The 16660-nt window shown below is 52.6% G+C and overlaps 7 protein-coding genes across 7 annotated transcripts; 1 reads left to right on the forward strand and 6 right to left on the reverse strand.

Annotated features, from left to right (window-relative positions):
- Nucleotides 1-690: 690 nt before the first annotated feature.
- On the reverse strand, nt 691-1704 carry BGZ61DRAFT_336967 (uncharacterized protein; the record flags this gene model as incomplete). Its single annotated transcript, XM_046239013.1, has 1 exon — nt 691-1704. One exon carries the CDS (start codon nt 1702-1704, stop codon nt 691-693), a length of 1014 nt encoding a protein of 337 aa, XP_046113145.1.
- An 861-nt stretch (nt 1705-2565) lies between these two features.
- On the reverse strand, nt 2566-3552 carry BGZ61DRAFT_439959 (uncharacterized protein). The gene has a single exon (XM_046244418.1). It carries the CDS (start codon nt 3540-3542, stop codon nt 2892-2894), a length of 651 nt encoding a protein of 216 aa, XP_046113146.1. The 5' UTR covers nt 3543-3552; the 3' UTR covers nt 2566-2891.
- A 457-nt stretch (nt 3553-4009) lies between these two features.
- BGZ61DRAFT_439960 (uncharacterized protein) lies at nt 4010-5358 on the forward strand. Its single transcript, XM_046244419.1, has one exon. The coding sequence runs from the start codon at nt 4135-4137 to the stop codon at nt 5044-5046; it is 912 nt and encodes a 303-aa protein (XP_046113147.1). The 5' UTR covers nt 4010-4134; the 3' UTR covers nt 5047-5358.
- A 22-nt stretch (nt 5359-5380) lies between these two features.
- BGZ61DRAFT_379335 (FAD dependent oxidoreductase) lies at nt 5381-6877 on the reverse strand. Its single transcript, XM_046242608.1, has 2 exons — nt 6604-6877; nt 5381-6553 (listed from the first exon to the last, which is right to left on the reverse strand). Exons 1-2 carry the CDS (start codon nt 6811-6813, stop codon nt 5447-5449), a joined length of 1317 nt encoding a protein of 438 aa, XP_046113148.1. The 5' UTR covers nt 6814-6877; the 3' UTR covers nt 5381-5446.
- Nucleotides 6878-7772: 895 nt separating this feature from the next.
- Nucleotides 7773-12171, reverse strand: BGZ61DRAFT_502233 (putative pyrroline-5-carboxylate dehydrogenase). Its single transcript, XM_046251721.1, has 5 exons — nt 12071-12171; nt 11778-12020; nt 11185-11657; nt 8056-9478; nt 7773-8003 (listed from the first exon to the last, which is right to left on the reverse strand). Exons 1-5 carry the CDS (start codon nt 12111-12113, stop codon nt 7825-7827), a joined length of 2361 nt encoding a protein of 786 aa, XP_046113149.1. The 5' UTR covers nt 12114-12171; the 3' UTR covers nt 7773-7824.
- A 506-nt stretch (nt 12172-12677) lies between these two features.
- On the reverse strand, nt 12678-14862 carry BGZ61DRAFT_502235 (proline oxidase; the record flags this gene model as incomplete). The annotated part of the gene is made up of 3 exons (XM_046251722.1): nt 12678-13479; nt 13532-14026; nt 14807-14862. 3 exons carry the CDS (start codon nt 14860-14862, stop codon nt 12678-12680), a joined length of 1353 nt encoding a protein of 450 aa, XP_046113150.1.
- A 261-nt stretch (nt 14863-15123) lies between these two features.
- On the reverse strand, nt 15124-16439 carry BGZ61DRAFT_489289 (aspartate aminotransferase; the record flags this gene model as incomplete). The annotated part of the gene is made up of 3 exons (XM_046250199.1): nt 15124-15239; nt 15290-16097; nt 16146-16439. 3 exons carry the CDS (start codon nt 16437-16439, stop codon nt 15124-15126), a joined length of 1218 nt encoding a protein of 405 aa, XP_046113151.1.
- Nucleotides 16440-16660: the final 221 nt, after the last annotated feature.

Raw genomic sequence — 16660 nt, forward strand, 5'->3', positions numbered from 1 at the left:
CTACGCCAAATGATGTGTTCGGCGCTGTGCTCCAGGGACCTAGGGAGTCACGGGATCCCTGTAGATGTTGGATATTTACCCTAATAAAGGGGACTGGGATTGCCGCCGAGGATCCTGTTAGGCTACCTAACCAGCAATCTGACAGTAGAGATGGTGATGAGCTGGCCGAGTTTGGGCTACGACTAGCGAGATGCGGGGTAAGGACTTGAGTCTTGGGCCTAATCAATTGCCCTAGCGGTTGAGGCTACAGATACGACAGAGTGCTGTGGGTGTCCTCGTTATCACCCCCATCACGACGGTAGTACTCCTACAATAGCTTCACTCGAAGCCTCTTACACCATGACAGTGGACTCACTAGTAAGCCCTGATCCTTTCTGACCATTTTCATGTGGCGATCCACTGCTCCTCCCCCAATCTTCAGCCGCCTCAAATGACTCGGCACAAAGGCGCCTTTGCCTTGTTATCTGCATCAATCCCGAACTAACAGCGCTCGCCGACGTCGTTTACAGCTAATTCCAGCACCACCTGCTCCAATCTGACCGCTAATGCATCACGCTACAAGATATTTAGTTACCGAGCATGCCCCGAGCCTTGGCGGGTGCGGGCGAGTGCTACGCCCCGAACAGTGGCGCCTTCACCAACATCCCACGGTTCGGCGGCCGTCTCATGATTCACGCAAGGCATTGTCCATTATCGGTATTGGATTCTATTTCGTAAAATTTGCTCCATCACTGCTGCCTCCACCATCGATTCCCTTACTTGCTTTTTTTGCGGCTCCCCGACCGGGTCGCATGGGTGTCTCGGTTCTAGCTTCTCTTCTGCGTTCTCGATGCCGGCAGCTTTGGCCGAATAACACGCAACGGCAAACTTTGTCGGTGCTATGCCGCCTTTGCAAGGACTCTCTGCCAATGCTACTACCTTTTGCAACCTGACGGCCTCGTCTATCCGGCCCTGCTTGTAAAGGGCGTATATCCTGGCCGTCAGCATGGGGAAGACGTTTGCAAACGCTGCGATGCATCCCGAACTCCCGGCCACCAGCCCGCCGATGAGGAAGTCCGACTGCCCGCCAAAGGTTGAGAACTGCCCCGGACCCAGCGTGGCCGAGAGCCGGGTGATTTTCCCGACAGAGCCACATGTAAGCTTCACTCCTACAATGTTGGACCTGCCGCTTGGATGAGAAGCGGCACTCTCGCGAAAAAGGGATACAATTGTCTCCGAGCCAATGTCAAGCCCGTTGCAGACGTCGGGGGAATTGTGAATGACAACGGGGAGAGGAGATCGGGCTGCAACTTCAACGAAGAACCTCTGGACCACGTTCATACTCGTCACCTTGCCAAAGCATCCCGGCGGCGCCACAAGCAAATAGTTGGCGCCAGCCTTGGCCGCATCCTCCGCAAACTGCAATGTCTGCTTTGTCGAATGAGCCCGAACGCCGGCCATGAGCGGAAAAGCCGGGCCAACCGTTTTGCGGGCCGTCGTCATGACCAGGAAGCGTTCTTCCCTGGTGAGAAGAAAGCCCTCGGAGCTGGTGCCCAGGACGACAATCCCCGTCAGCCCGGACTGCGCCAGGTGGGCAAAGTACTTGGACTGCGACAAGAGGTCCAATTGGTCGGTGCCATGGTTGAAGAAGGTTACGGCCGGACACCACACCCCGGCGGGCGGAACGTGGGGATGGGGGGATGGCGAGGTGGGCTCCCAGCCCATTGAACCCATTGACTGAGAAAGGCTGAGCTTGCTGATATGCTGCCGTCTAATATAGTGATAAGGATATCCGTAATAAGGCCCGTCTTGAGTACGCCGACGAAGAGATGGCGAATAGGCTAGATGATTACGACGAATTACCACGAGCGCAAGGCTTATCACCACACCGCCATCAGCCCTTTATCAGTCGTAAGAGCCCGGGATACGATTCAGGAAGCTGTCCTGTGCTCCTACTCCATAATTATCTTTGCCCCGACACGACTCAAGCTGTCATATCTTCACACCGGAAGCCCTGCCGCAACCGCGAGACCGGGACAGGTCCCGATCGATAGCGCTACCGTTTGGACGTGGGTGTGGAGAGCCCCTCCAATCGCGTTGAGCACAGCATCGGAAGGCCTCCCGGTCGTGCGTACCGCCAACTCCCACTCTCGCCTCTCGGGCAAGCCCAAGCTCAAGCCCCAAGAAGGCCGGGTGTCTTTTGGAGAAGGTGTTGTGAGGGGTTGAAAGCGTATCTAGGTGTTTACCTAGTCAGCATGCGGGCTGGGTGAATTTTGGGTGGACCCATTCAAGTCCTTCCCACGGCGCGACTTGCTTGTGGGCAAATACCATCCAACCCCGACAAATGTACGTAATAGCTGCCCACGTTCGGACTTCCCCCACAAGCTAGCCTTCGGGATCGTGTCATCGTGATCATGCCTTTGGGCATTTGGGCTGGCTAGAATGCGGGGGAAGTCTTGGGCTTTTCCGGGGGGCGGTGGGCTAGTCAACTACAAGCCCTGGGTCATTACGGGTACGGGCCCGGTGGGTAGTGAAGGAAGTGGAAGCGCTCTGGAACAGGAACCTGAGTGTTTCTTAAATTGTAGAATTTGGGCCAGGTTGATATGCTGCGTGGTGCTTGTGGAAGGGATTGGGGGGGCGGAACCATACGAACAGCTCGCGCATGGGCAAGGAATTTCCTCCAACGAAGAGAAACTGCATTTGTCTGCTCAGTCAACTTATGATCAGCGTTAATAAGCATAGGGTAGCGTGATGGGTCATGCCGCCGTTGGGCCTGCGTTACACCAGCTGGAGAGCAAAGCTTTCATGCTTGTGAGATATTTCTATCTTGAACTGAGGTTAATTGAGCTAAACTTAATCCTCTCTATTCCTCATTCATTTAACTGATGTGGGAAATAATCTGCTGGAATTGTTCAAGACGGCTGATTCTCACTTTGAACAAGGCCCTGGCCAATAAGGCTAGGAATTGCTTGCTGTTCTACCCACTCGGTGCACTTTACCAGCGGCCGACGGGGCTCTCCAGGTTTGTAGAAAGTCAAAGGATCCCAAGACTTGACTGGTTCAGTCTTCATAGTTTTGATGTTGAAAGCCTTTTGTTTTGGCGGCGGCGGGAGATCACTAAGAAGGCTATCCCATTCCGTTGGATAGGTCGAAGCTTTCGTGTAGCCGATGACCTCTTTGAAGGCGAGATCTTCCCATTGGTCGGAGATGTGATATGGGATTGACTCATATTGCATGCCATTGACGATGTCACCCGTTACGTGGTGCTTCATCCCGCTGCCAGGGCCTTTCACCTCTGTCTCGACGAAGATGATGGTGTGATATCGGGGCCCCAGCATGTCAGGATCCTGCATAGCAAGCTTGAGCTTGAGCTTGAGAACACGGTAGAAGTCAGAATTCGGCATGATGATTCTGAGAGCGGAGGTGCTGCACTGCTGAGAAGTCGGGCTGAGTAACTTAATGATGCAGAAGATGTTGATGGAGCTCTGGTGCGGCCGTCTGAGACGTCGTTGTTTCTGGAATAAAAATTTGATGCACCCAATTTTGGACGTATCAGACAACATGGAAAGTCTCGGCTTATTGGTTCGTACTGGATCTTGGTATTCATCTGGTGTTCTTTTATGTTGGACTACCCACTGCAGTTACAGGGCGTGCTACAGCGGGGTTGCCTTCTATAGCGCAGCCTAAGCGACCTACGACCTCAGCTTCCCGAGTATTTTCGATTGAGACATCGACAGCTTGTTTTGTTCGTGAATGACTGTTGGGTAGCCCAAGATGGACTTTTAGTCGTCTTTAATCCATGGTCCCGAAGGTCTATCGTCATGGAGTATTTCTGGCCAGTAATTCAGCGGAGTGTGACTCTCTGTAATTGACGGCTAGACATCGCCTCGTACGCCAACGTGTAAGTTACCCGCTAAGCTCACTGAGCAGAGAGCCAGCAGTGGAGGCATATTTAGGGCTAAGGTTGAGCTCTACCATCACGTGATTGCTTCATTTTTTGCTCGTTGCATCGGGGTGAAATCCAAGCGAACTCCGAATACGGCGAATGACGAGGCCAACTACAACAAGGCACGAGTGGAATGAATTGCACTGAAGCTCCGTCACAAGTCAAGCCATATTCTCCTTCGAGTGCCTTTGCATGGGCACCCAATCGTCATGTCTACTGATAAAGGGAGTCGAGATGTCCTGCCAAAAGATCTCATGGAGCTTCAGCTTGGTCAGATCGACCTCCTGATGGCCATGTATGCGTCGGATGACGCTATATCGATTGATGCTGCATCGTCCAACTTACTTGAAGCACTCAGAGATTGGTGTGAGAGTGATCGGGAGACGGTACCTGAGTGTACTGAGGAGTGCATAACCATGCTCCTTAGCCTGGACGTTTCTGATGAAGACCATAGCTCAGATGAGACAAAGTCCCTGCAACTTAGCTTGTCTGTACCGTTGGTCTACGAAAAAGGCGGAAAAGCACTAGCACCTACGGAAGCATCACCAGTCAAAACCAGAATACAACAACCAGCGTGGATGAGCAAAGGCGAAGTAGCCCGCCTCACTGCCGAAATCCCCGACGGAGACATATTGACCGTCATTGAACATGTCAAGGAGGCAGCGTGTCAGCATCTGGCAGGGTTAAAACAAGTGGATGCAATAAATGGACATGCAGATACATCAATAGTCCGCGTTTGGTTTTACTTCCCCTCAATCAGCACCCGGTCAAAACGAGACGATCTCGTAAACTACGGCCCAACCTATGGACTGACGGGATTCCTTCTCGCTGGAAAGCCAGGCGTGTTATGTCTCGAGGGAGGATCTCAGGCCATTGATGAATTCATGAAATTCATCAAGACGGAGAGCTGGGGCGACATTCCCTCGCATCATAAAAAAGTCAGCGAGCGCTATCGAGAGGAAGGACAGGAAGTTAGACGGGCGTTCAAGGATATGCAAGAGATTACGGACATGATTGGCGAGAGAAGAGGAGAGCGAGCAAACCGGAACGATATGAAAGCGTTAGAGGCGTGGCTTAACGAAAGTGGCCTAGGTGAAGCCTTTGGCAAAGTTGTCATGTAGTCAGGTCGTCACGAGTCATTGGTGGATTTCTGCTTTTGACTGAGACCTTTCATATTGCAGGATACAAATGCCTCCTGTCTCTTACACACCGTTGAATCAGTCTGGTGGACACGATGGATTATGACGACCTGGACCGCGGCATATTGTAATTTTTAGAACCAGAAGCAATCCAGGTCACGCCTGGGGAACAAAAAGGAAAGCCAATAGCAAAAATACATACAACAGTGGGGATTCGCTGATCGTCACCGACTCAACTACTAATCCACCTCTCGCTAGCTTATCTGTTGGAGATCGAACGGGATCCTGAGTTCTCTAGGGGATATGGTCGTATGTGCTCTCGTGGCGATGCTCTGATGCTTATATTGACAGGTACAGAGGGTAAATACATGTGGCTTCTAATCTAGAGCTTTGCCTTTTGTCCGGGCAACACATCAACAAGTTCCCGCGTCTCTCCAAGACGCCAACTGACGGCGCCGCCCCAATCACCGGCCTTGTCTTTGACAGACGGGTTCTTCCAGCGCCATCGAGGCACAGGCTGTTGGCTGTCAGGCGCGGTGAGCATGTCCTTGACCCAGGCTCCGAAAATGGGGAACATCTTGAAGCCATGGCCAGAATCTCCGGAGAGAAGAACAACCGAGTCGGATGTCTCGGGCACGTAGTCGATGATAAAGTCCGAGTCCTGAGTGTCCGCAAACCAGCAGAGCGACTTTCTCACCAGAGGGCGCTCCGCAAGACTAGGGAGAGTCTGGGACAGCAGCTTTCGAATCTGGTTCTCGTCGTGCTTGGGTAGGAATGCGCTGTCCTCCAAGAACTCCGGGGAGGTGGAAACGCCGGTGCCCGGGTCGGTGTTGATGTAACCGCCGCCCATGGGGCACAGCTTGAGCAGGTTGGTCTTCGGGTCAGGTTCGAAGAAGAAGCCGAGATCGCGGGCATAGGTGACGGGGATGCCACGAAGCGCTGACGTCTCTTCGTCGGTAAGGTGGACGTGGGCAACGGACCACGACTTGGCCACGACCTGCTGGCCGATCTCGGGAACAAGTCTGCTCGCAGCCGCTCCAGCAGCGACGATGACCAGCTTGGCAGGGTAGAAAACGCCAGTCGAAGACTTGACTCCGATGCTCTTCCGTCCCTTAGATGTCTTCTCATAGACAATCTCACTCACGGCGCCCTCATCGCCGAGGACGAACTTGACACCTCTGGCCTTTGTCGCCTTGTATATTCCCTTCAGGGCATCTCCAGAATGCGCGTAGCCATCGTGCTGGTTCAGGTACCCGTGCCACCCGGGGAGAGAGCTTCGGTTGTACTGCCAGAAGCGATCCCGAATATCGGCATTGCTGTCAATCGACACCACCTTGGGCTTGATCTTGGGGTGAATTTCTGCTGCGGCTCGGAATCTATTAAGGGTGTCGAGAGCCTCGGTGGGGGCTTCACCCGAGACGCAGTGCAAGAATCCAACCTGGTGGAAATACGGGCCAAATAAAGGTGTTTGCCAGGCCGCAATTGCTTGCTATATCTTTGCGTCAGCACTGCACGCCCAACCGCACTCGGGGCACTTACAAGGGTCAAGTCCGTGTAGAAGGGATCTTCATACTCGGCTCGGACAATTTTGTTGAGGTCGTTGGCGGCCGAGAATCGAGACGGAATCTCATCATCCTTGTCGAGAACGGTAATGTTCTGGAAGCCGGCGTCGAGCAAATGCAAGACGGTCGAAAGGCCAAAAGCACCGCCCCCGATGACCAGGAGCGGGTCGGATTTTGAGACGCCCATTATGCAATACTGAAGTGAAGCTTTGATTTGATTGCTTAGTCTCTAGAGTGAGATCGGCCGGCATATATGTGCTCTTTAGAAGGGGGTTGAAGCCATGAAGTCGGGCATTCCACCCGATGTTTTGTGAATACTCACTTTCCGTGGCGCCATGATGCCGCGATGGCGTTCGCTATCTGCAACCAAGCGGGGACGGGGTGTCGTCGTGGTTAGCGTAAGCGACAACCGGATGGCTTCCCGCTACGACTACTGCGGGCAACTACTCCAACACGGCATCGGTTCCGAGATATGGTCACGAGGCGGGCTCACGAGGTGGGATCAGCGATACAGTAGTTCAATGGCTTGTTTCGGGGATTGAGAGACTAAGGCAGAGAAGAGGCGAAGGAATGCAGAGAGATAGCCATTGCCGATGTAAACCGGATCTGTCAGGGTTAGTGTTACCGCATACGACATGACTCACCGTAATCTGGGAGTTCGGTTGAGTTATCCTTGCAAATTATGAGTGGATTTTCACTCTTCGTCAATTGAGATCGAGTTGGAGGAGATGTCTCAGGAGAAGGTTAGCTTAAGCGATGACTCCACTCAAGCTAGATCATCGCCAGAGGTCAGCCATGGTGTACTTTCTCGTCATCAATTTTGCAATCATCATTCACCATAATGATTGATCTAAATTTAGAGTGGAGACAACACAGTCAAGTTAACATCATACGATTCGGCATGTCCGTGGCCAAAATATATTCCTGTCAATTTGGCTAAAAGTAGATACACAGTTACGCACGGGCTTCTACTCGGATCGAAGACAAGTTCCCAATCAACTCGTTTCTATTCCTAAGACGTTAAAGTATTTATCCTCAGAGGGACCTGGTTTATCTAAGTGATTGACGAGAAGTGTTTGGCAGAGCCAGATTCACAAAAAAACAGACAACACAGAAATCACTGTGGATGAGAATGTTTGAGAGAAGTCTTTTATTTTATTCTGTACATTCTAGTAGATATTTTTAAACACCCGAAATTCTAAGAAGCATGGTTGCTAGGGTAGAAGAACCCAGACTGGTTGAAGAACTCCTCCTTAATCAGTCGGGGGGCAGTGAAGCGGCGGAGAATATCCGAGCTGCCCGCCCTGTCGGTGGTTCCACTGCCACGGGCACCGCCAAAGGACTGCTGGCCGATAAGGGCAGCGGTAGTCTTGCAGTCTAAAGGAAGAGGTTAGCACAGATAGAGAGTGGTTAGATCCGGAACACTTACTAAGGTAGAAGTTACCAGCAGAGTATCGAAGAGCATCTTCAGCCTCACGGAGAGCGGCTCGGCTCTGAGCGAAAACGGCACCGGTCAGGGCGAGGCCGCCACCGGCCTGGTCAACCTGCTTAAGAACTGTCTTCCACTCGGCATCGGGGTAAACATAGACGGCGAGGACGGGTCCGAAGATCTCCTCGTTAAACAACTGGTGGTCGGGAGACGACGCCTTGTAAACGGTAGGCTCGACGTAGAAACCAACAGAGTCGTCGTACTTGCCACCGGCAATCAGCTCAAGCTCGGGGTCCTTGTTGCTCTTGTCGATGATGGACTTGATCTTATCGAATGAACGCCGGTGGATGACGGGACCCATGAAGGCCTCAAAGTCCTTGTCCGGGCTGCCAATGGTAATCTTGTCAATGCCAGCCTTGAGGCCGGTCATGAACTCAGCAGCGCGAGACTCGGGGACGTAAACTCGGGAGGTGGCAGAGCACTTCTGGCCCTGGTACTCGAAGGAACCACGGATGGTGTGGTTGACAGCGCTGGTGACATCGGCGGTAGGGTGTAGAAGGTGGAAGTTCTTGCCGCTGGTCTCTCCGACAACGCGGGGGAATTCGCGGTACGTCTTCTTTCCGATGCCCTCGCCGATCTTGCCGTAGATGGAGCGGAAGATGTCGGAGGATCCGATAAAGTTCAGGCCAGCGAACTCGCGGTGAGCCAGGCAGATGTCGGTAATCTCCGCGGCGTCACCGGGGACGAACTGGATAACGTTGGGAGGCAGACCGGCCTCGAGGAGGATATTGTAGATGATGGTGCTGGCGTAGATGTTGTATTGCGAGGGCTTCCAGAGCACAACGTTGCCCATCAGGGCAGGGGCGGAGACCAGGGCACCACCGAGGGCAGTGAAGTTGAAGGGGGAAATGGCATACACGAAACCCTCAAGAGGTCGGTAGTCCAGCCGACTCCACATTCCGTCGCTGCCACGGGTGGGCTGGCGCTCCAGAATCTCGGCAGCGTAGTTGCAGTTGAGGCGGAAGAAATCGGCCAACTCGGCGGCGGCATCGATCTCGCCCTGCCACACGTTCTTGCCCTGGCCCAGCATGGTGGCGGCGATCAGCTCATGGCGGTACTTGGTGGTGACCAGCTCAGCGGCCTTTTGGAAGATGGCGACTCGGTCCACGAAGGGCGTGTCCTGCCAGCTCTGCTTGGCCGCCAGGGCCGCCTCAATGGCCTCGGAGACCTGCTCCTTGGTGGCCAGGGGGTAGTTGGTAAAGGTGGTGGCGTGCTCTGAAGGGAGCACTTGGTCCTCGGACTTGTGAATCTTTTGAGAGACGCCATTGTAGAAGATCTCGCTGCGGACGGGGAGCTCAGAGCGAAGCTTCTTCAGAGCGGCCTCGACCTGGATGCGCTCAGGCGAGTTCCTCTCATAGAGCGGCTATTGCAGATTGTCAGTGGGCCTCGATCGTATCATGGAGGGTGTGAACTAACGTTGGGCTCATTCCGGGGGTCAGGCAGCCTGAAGGGAGAAGTGGCATTGGTTCGTCGCTGCTGGAGGCTGAGGCCAGCAGGGGTGGCTCTTAAGGCCCGAGCAAACGATTGTCTCGGCCGGGTGAGGTTAAGCGCCATGTTTCTGGTAGCAGCCATTTTATTAAGAGATCTGGTTGTTCAGACAATTGAATAGTACTGATGAGATACAAAACCAGAATTAATGTCGCTGAAAGAGCACTTTCTTATGCTGCTCTTCGTGTCGCGGAGTTTGGTGCCGTCGCCTTGTCGGGCCCGGTGCCGAGCAGCCTCCGGGACCGGGTCCGACCAAGAAACTAATGCGGGCTCATGACTGAAGACGAGATAGATGATTGAGCCGGTGATATCCACGACCGCTACCGGGACTCGGTCCGGTATGGGAACTAGTCTATAGGAGTGACTGAAGGTTGATGCCTCGTCACAAGGCGACGGCGACGTCGGGTGCGTGAGGAGACGAGATTTGCAGAGGAATTGTCCCATAACAGCAGTCAAAGGACGGCATCACAACTGTTCCTCCCATCGCCCAAAAATGACAACCGCCGTACTGGACCATCCCAGCCGTCAAGGCACAGTCTCCAATCAGAAGCAAACTTGGAGATGGTTGGCCGGGGACATTACCGCCGCTGCGGTCTCGGCAACATTGGTCGCACCGACTGTGGCCATCATCGACAGGTACGCGAGGCATGCTCTCGATGACCTCAAAATCTAATATTTTCAGAGCAATGGTTGAGAAGGTGTCCATCAACCAACCTCTCCTGCGCGGGCTGCGCTGTCACGGCGTATCTGCACTATTAAAGCCAGGACGCCTCTTCCTTAGTCGGCCCTTTGGCATGGTCTGGGCTCTATACGCAACCACATACGCTGTTGCGAACGGTTCAGAGACTCTTGCCAACGAGTTCCAGATGGCTGCAGTTGGGACCATCACCTTTGTGTCCACGATGCTGGTCAACGTGCCCATGGGCGTGTGGAAAGATGTCCGCTTCGCCCAATGGTTCGGCGCCAATTCTGCGACGGGCAAGCATGTCTCAACGCAGCGATCTAAGGTTCCTAGAGCTGCCACGGGTACCTTTTTGCTTCGAGATGCGGTGACCATCTTTGGCTCTTTTACAATGGCGCCGGCAATGTCAGCTGTCATTCCTGATAGTCTTACATCAAATCCACATGCCAAGTTAATCGTCACCCAGTTGACAGTACCGGTGCTGTCTCAATTGGGAGCCACGCCACTGCACCTCCTGGGTCTGGATTTTTACAACCGGCAACGAGTAGGAATGTCGGATCGGGTGACGCAGACCAAAAGGGACCTTCCATCCGCAACGCTAGTGCGATGTCTTAGAATTATTCCGGCGTTTGGGTTTGGCTGTATTGCAAATATGGAAACAAGATCAATTCTTCATGGGGTTTTTGAAAGACTATAAAATAAATAATTTTTCTCATTAAATTTGGCTGTCAGAGTCTCTATGTGACCATGAATGTTTGTGCACTCCCTCACCCTCAAACTCAGATTGAGAATGATCACTTGACAGTCTAGTCTCCATCGTCTCGTATACGATTTGTATATTGAAACAACAATTTTAAACCTTACATCTACTCTTTTCGTGTATCATTGACGTGATCAACAGTCTCCATCAGACGGGCAATCGTAACAGCCTCCCGTAGAGCCCGCCCAAGTGTACCCCGAACCGCCCCTTCTTCCATAACCATGAGCCCTCCAATGGTGCAACCTTCAGGAGAAGTTCCCTGATCCTTTAATACGCCGGGGTGAATGCCACTCTGGAGCATAGTGGCGGTGCCCATCATGGACTGATAAATCATAGTTTGAGCCGCGTTCCGAGGCACTCCAACGGCAACAGCAGCGTCAATCAGGGCATCGCAAATTACTGCGAAGAAGGCTGGCGTGGATCCTCCCACAGCGGTAGTGGCGTTCATGAGCCTCGGCTGAATTTGAACTGTCTTGCCAACCTTCTCGAAGATTGACGTCGTCAGTTGCAAATACTCATCAGGTAACACGGGCTCAGAGTTCTCGAACTCAATGGCTGTAAGTCCCTGCGATGCAATTGCCGAAATGTTAGGCAGCGTGCGCACTACCCACGCTCGGCCGGGTTGGTTTTCTTTGGTGCTTTCGCTCCCGTAGATGGTAGTCTCAAGTTTTTGTCTGGTCCAACCAGCGACCACGCTGATCATGAGCTTGTTTGACAAAGCGTCCCGGATACCAGGTTGCGTCAACACACCGTCGATATCAGCGGGATCCGCTCCAAGGATGACCACATTGCACTCTTGGACCGCCTTGACATTCTCTCCGCGATACACGGTTACTTTTTGCTGATGCTTTGAAAACTTCTCGCTCAGAGATTTCTGGGACTTTTCAGATCGTACACATGCGATGAATTTGGCAAAAGGGAGGCTCTCAGAAGTGGAGTCGACCAGATTCTGCAGAATGGCTGTTCCCAAATTGCCTGTTCACGTACATCAGCATTGAACCGGTCATTGATGAATGCAAACATACCACATCCCAAGACGCATAGCGTAGCATCGCGAAGAGCCGACATGGTGAAGTCTGATAGAGTGACGAGGCTGGTTGGTGTTGAGTGGGACCGTCTTCTTTGCCTTTGTTTGCCGTGAGAGACCACAAGTTGGCTCAGGAGGGGTCAGTTGAACACTCCCAACAGGAGACCTGTCGGACCCAGTTGTATACGTCCTATATCGGACACTAAAGCACAACGGAATGGAACCCGAATTGATAATGATATTCAGAGGGCACATGACTTCGTGAGGGGATGGTGGGCCGTTCGGGAGGTGTACCGGCGGTGGGGTTAGCTGCATCTACGATCGCTTTTGTCTAGTGCAACGCGGCTTTATCTGAGGCTGGAATCTAGGATCCGGAGTCTGCGGGGAACGCGATGGCAAGGTTGGAGCTATGACTTGAGAGACGAGCGAAGGAGCTTTGGTGTTGGTAGGCTGTCTACGAGTCGTGTTTTTGAGTCTGCCTACGATACGTCTATCATCACGTCTCGGAATACCAGGCGCTTTGTGTTGGAAGTAGAGGTCAAAGGTGGCACGGTAATATACGATTTAACGATCAATTCATTCAGTGATCTTTTCTGGAGCTACAACTAAAAGAAAGCTCGCACCCGCCTCCGCGCCTCAGCCTTGAGCGCATTATATTCGTCCCTCGTTCTGGAAGCCGCATCGCGGTTCTCCAACGCTCTTCGCATCAAATATGCCAGACACTCTCCCACGCTACCCCAGGTCGAGCACTTGTAGACCTCGGGGTCGGATGACGACCCATTCTTCAACTGGAGCAGCCCGAAGCTGACTTCATCCGACATTCCTTGGAGCTGCGCAAACTTGACTGGGACCGTCGGGAGGTTGGCCCGGAGCCGGTCCTGGTGGAGGTGGTGGGCTGCCACGACGCTATCCTTGTTGTGGCTGGCGAGGAGCAGATTGACAGAGGGGAATGGGACGCCATTCTTGGCTCCGAACTTTCCAATCTCTTGCCTGAGTGCTCCCTGTGCGATGGAGTCGTAGGCGTCGTCGGTGTTTTGCTTCGTGTCGTGGATCAAGCATCTCTCGTCAGAAGCCAGATAAGCTCCGCGCACCAACTTGAGACCCAGAGTGAACTTGGCCTCAGCCGCAGCAGCAAGATGCTTGGCCAGAGTGTCCGGCGTACTCTTCAGATAGGCCTGGTAAGTGTTGTAAATGGTCGCGATGCCGTCCGTGTTGTACTTCTTCATCAAGTACATCGACACAAGCATAATTCCCCATTGGAAATGCTGAGATTCGGCGTCGACCAAGATGTAAGCTCCCCGCTCCTTGCACTTGGTGCTGATCTCGTCTAGGGCATCCATCATCTGCTGGGGAGGGAGCTTTTTCTCGGAAAATGCCTTTGTGACTAGGGCGCCAGCACCGGTCAACCTTGTGAATGGTTAATATCACGATGTTGATATGGAGGTGGTGGTAAACATACTTGACAGCCAACTGATCACCTTCGCCCAAAAGCTCAACAGTATTGACAGTTCCTGCGCGCCACGCCTCGATGCTCTCGCACCATTGCGTGTCAACTCCTTCAGAAGTCGCAACACCCAGCCCGTGCTGAGCGCCCGTAGCATGATCAAACACAATCTCCTTAGCATATGTAAGAATCGTGCCTCGGAAGCCCATCTCCTTCAGGTGCTTCATGGTGGCCTGCGTCTCGGCCCCAGTCTCGCCCGCGCAGAACTGCTTGTAAAAGGTGGGTTTTAAAATCCATTTGAGAAGTATGTTGTTATCGACGCTGGGCATAAAGCGCCCTGGGGTGGACAGCTTGGATAGCACCCAAAGAGAAGGCCGGAGGAGATTGGGCCGTGAAGTAATGGAGTTGATAAAGATTGACCGCAGCAGCACGCTAGTGGGCAGAGCTGCGAGAGGAGAAGGAGGTTCCGGGCTTGCTGGAATCTCTGTTGCCAGGTGCCTGGAAGTAGAGCTAAGCCGTACTTGCTTCAGGGAAGTCTTTCTTATCCTGGGCAGCATCGCAGCGCCCAGTGGCCGAATTGTAGTCAACGCCGCACTACACGTCGTGGAGGGTGTGTTCCTTAGGACGGTTGACATGGCGCTAATCTTGCCGCAGTAGTGGCGACGATTGAAACAACTCTGGTCTATGTCTACAAGGCCATACAAAGAGAGAGTGTAGGGTGCCTTTTGAACTTGAATCATATCGCACTTCCGCTCGTGGTCTAGGACGGGGCGGCTATCGTCGTCATCGGTTGTGATGCCGATGCAGCAACTGCGTGTCGTGAAGCACATTTGGAGCGGGGTAAGGCGTCACATGGCCTTATGGGAGGTTATCTCGCATCAAATTGTTGCTAATTGGCATGGCTGAGCAGGCAGCCAGCCAAGAGTTGACGTTCTCGAACTCATCTGATGCGGAGGTGGTGCCGGCACTAAGAGCAGAGTGTGGCATCAACTTGGGTGGGCCAATGATATCTCACGAGCCTCCGGTTTGCCACCGACATGAACCGGATCCGTAACCGTCCCCGTTCTCGGCGTGGTGGCTAGGTTGGTATCTTGATACTGCAATGGAATGCGCCGGCTTAAAGCCGTCTAGCCAGACATTCCCCTCCTGTGCTGCGGGACGAGCTGCAGTATCTGTCAAGCGTTTACTTCTTTGGGAAGGCATCTGGAATGAAGGAGCGGCATTGGATTAGTAGCTGGTGATTAGAGCAACGTGGGTTTCTGTTATCTCAATGTATCGTATTGCCCCCACGATCTCCATCCTGGCCATGTTACGGCTGTGTTTTGTATGAAAGCCGGCACTTGCATTGGCGATGTGCAATATCCCAAAAGGCTATGATCTCTATTCGATCGGCTTGATCGATCTGATCTACGTTCTAGATGATGATCACTAGTAGAGGTGTCAAGGATGGGTTCTCATTAGATCAACAGGTGAAAGCCGTGGTAATGCAGCGTTAACAATGCACATACGCCGTTCTTAGGATTCTCTATTTTCTACTCGCAGAGTGCATGACACTAGAACTAGACCTCTTTGTCATGATGTCTTGGATTTTAATATGGGGGCGATACCTATTGAATTGTTCTAACAACCTCGTCCAGCGCCTTCGCAAAATATTCCACATTGCCCTCGTTGAGTCCTGCCAGAGAAATTCTAGACGTATTGGCCATATAAACGTGATGTTTAACTGTGATCCTTGTCAATAATCTATTTAATATCTGAATCCTTGCTTCATACCTTCTAGTTCGACAATTTGTGCCGGGCTGATACCCGTATAGCCAAACATGCCGTTTTGTTTGACAATGTGCGACCAATCTCTAGGTGTCTCCAACCGCAACAGCTCGCTATAAAGCCTTCTGCGCATGGATAGAATTCTGCTCGACATGGTAATCAGATCTTGTGCCCATTGCTTTGCGATCTCGGGGTTGCCTAGGACCGCGGCAGCAATGCGAGCGCCATAAACAGGAGGGTTGGACACGGTGGCTCGCTGCGAGTTTTGCAGAAGGGAGAAGAGCGCCCGAGCGGTTTCAGGAGCCTTGGTGACGAATGCAACAAGTCCCACGCGTTCACCGTAAAGACCCATGCTCTTTGCGAATGACATACAGACCGCGGCTTCGAGGCCTAGATCTTCCACCATATACCGAATGATCCAGGCATCTTCGTCAAACGACCCAGAGTTGAACCCGAGGTAAGCCGAGTCGAAAATTGGAAACGTGCCAGTGTTCTTAATAATGGCAGCGATTTCTTTCCACTGCTCTCGCGATGGGTCGCACCCTGTTGGGTTATGAGCACAAGCGTGTAAGATGATCGCCGAGTTTCGGTCGGCAGTCTTCAAGACGTTGACAAAGCTCTCGTGGTCAAACTCTCCCTTTTTAAAATAGGGAATCTTGTTGACTTCGTAGCCCATCGAGGCGAAAAGCAAATCATGATTCGACCACGTAGGGTCTGTGATAAAAACCTTCTTGATACCAGTATCCGCCTTCTTGAGCGCCATACCAGCGAGAAGAAGGGATCCTGTACCCGAAATTGATTGGCAAGTAGCAACCTTTGGTGTGTCAGATAACGCCATATTCATTTTCTGCTCATTACGTACTCTCTCTTCTTTCCAGGCGTTGGTGCCACCAAAAACAAGTTTCGCAGCCTCATCACGGAAGGTATTCAACCCTTCGATGGGCAAATATTCATGGCCACAGCCAGCGATCAATTCTGTCGCTGCCCGCACAGAGGGCAAGATCCATGGCGCTCCTTTTTCATCACGGTAAGCTCCCTGGCCGAGGTTTACTTTCTTGGGATCTGTATCGGCCAAATATCTCTTTGTGACCTCAAAGATGGGGTCTGGGGGGATGTATTTGGCTCCCCCGAAAAATGACGATGAATCCGTGCCCATGCCTGCGGTGGGATGTGAATATGATGAGTGAAGAAGAGTAGGGAGGAGAATATCGCTTAAACTACAAGGCAATTGTAATTCTTCAACGAATATTTGATATCTGAAATACACTTTATGAAGACGATTTGGACCTGAATCGCAGATGTGATGCATTTGTTTGCTGAGCCTAGAATGGGGCCGGGAAAGGATCCGTTGGTTTCGGGTTTCGGGTCGCAACCCGA

This window comes from Ilyonectria robusta, assembly GCF_021365365.1.
Source record: "Ilyonectria robusta strain PMI_751 chromosome Unknown BGZ61scaffold_1, whole genome shotgun sequence".
In the NCBI taxonomy this organism is placed as follows: domain Eukaryota; kingdom Fungi; phylum Ascomycota; class Sordariomycetes; order Hypocreales; family Nectriaceae; genus Ilyonectria; species Ilyonectria robusta.

What these genes read in the sequence shown, in the direction of transcription:
- BGZ61DRAFT_439959 (XM_046244418.1), bottom strand. Translation starts at nt 3,542, where the DNA reads ATGTTGTCTGATACGTCCAAAATTGGGTGCATCAAATTTTTATTCCAG.
- BGZ61DRAFT_439960 (XM_046244419.1), top strand. Translation starts at nt 4,135, where the DNA reads ATGTCTACTGATAAAGGGAGTCGAGATGTCCTGCCAAAAGATCTCATG.
- BGZ61DRAFT_379335 (XM_046242608.1), bottom strand. Translation starts at nt 6,813, where the DNA reads ATGGGCGTCTCAAAATCCGACCCGCTCCTGGTCATCGGGGGCGGTGCT. An exon ending in TCTACACGGACTTGACCCTT is followed by an intron (nt 6,554 to 6,603) that starts GTAAGTGCCCCG and finishes GCAAAGATATAG; the next exon opens with CAAGCAATTGCGGCCTGGCA.
- BGZ61DRAFT_502233 (XM_046251721.1), bottom strand. Translation starts at nt 12,113, where the DNA reads ATGTCGGCTCTTCGCGATGCTACGCTATGCGTCTTGGGATGTG. An exon ending in GCTATGCGTCTTGGGATGTG is followed by an intron (nt 12,021 to 12,070) that starts GTATGTTTGCAT and finishes GTACGTGAACAG; the next exon opens with GCAATTTGGGAACAGCCATT. An exon ending in CGGTGTGTTGACGCAACCTG is followed by an intron (nt 11,658 to 11,777) that starts GTATCCGGGACG and finishes AACCCGGCCGAG; the next exon opens with CGTGGGTAGTGCGCACGCTG.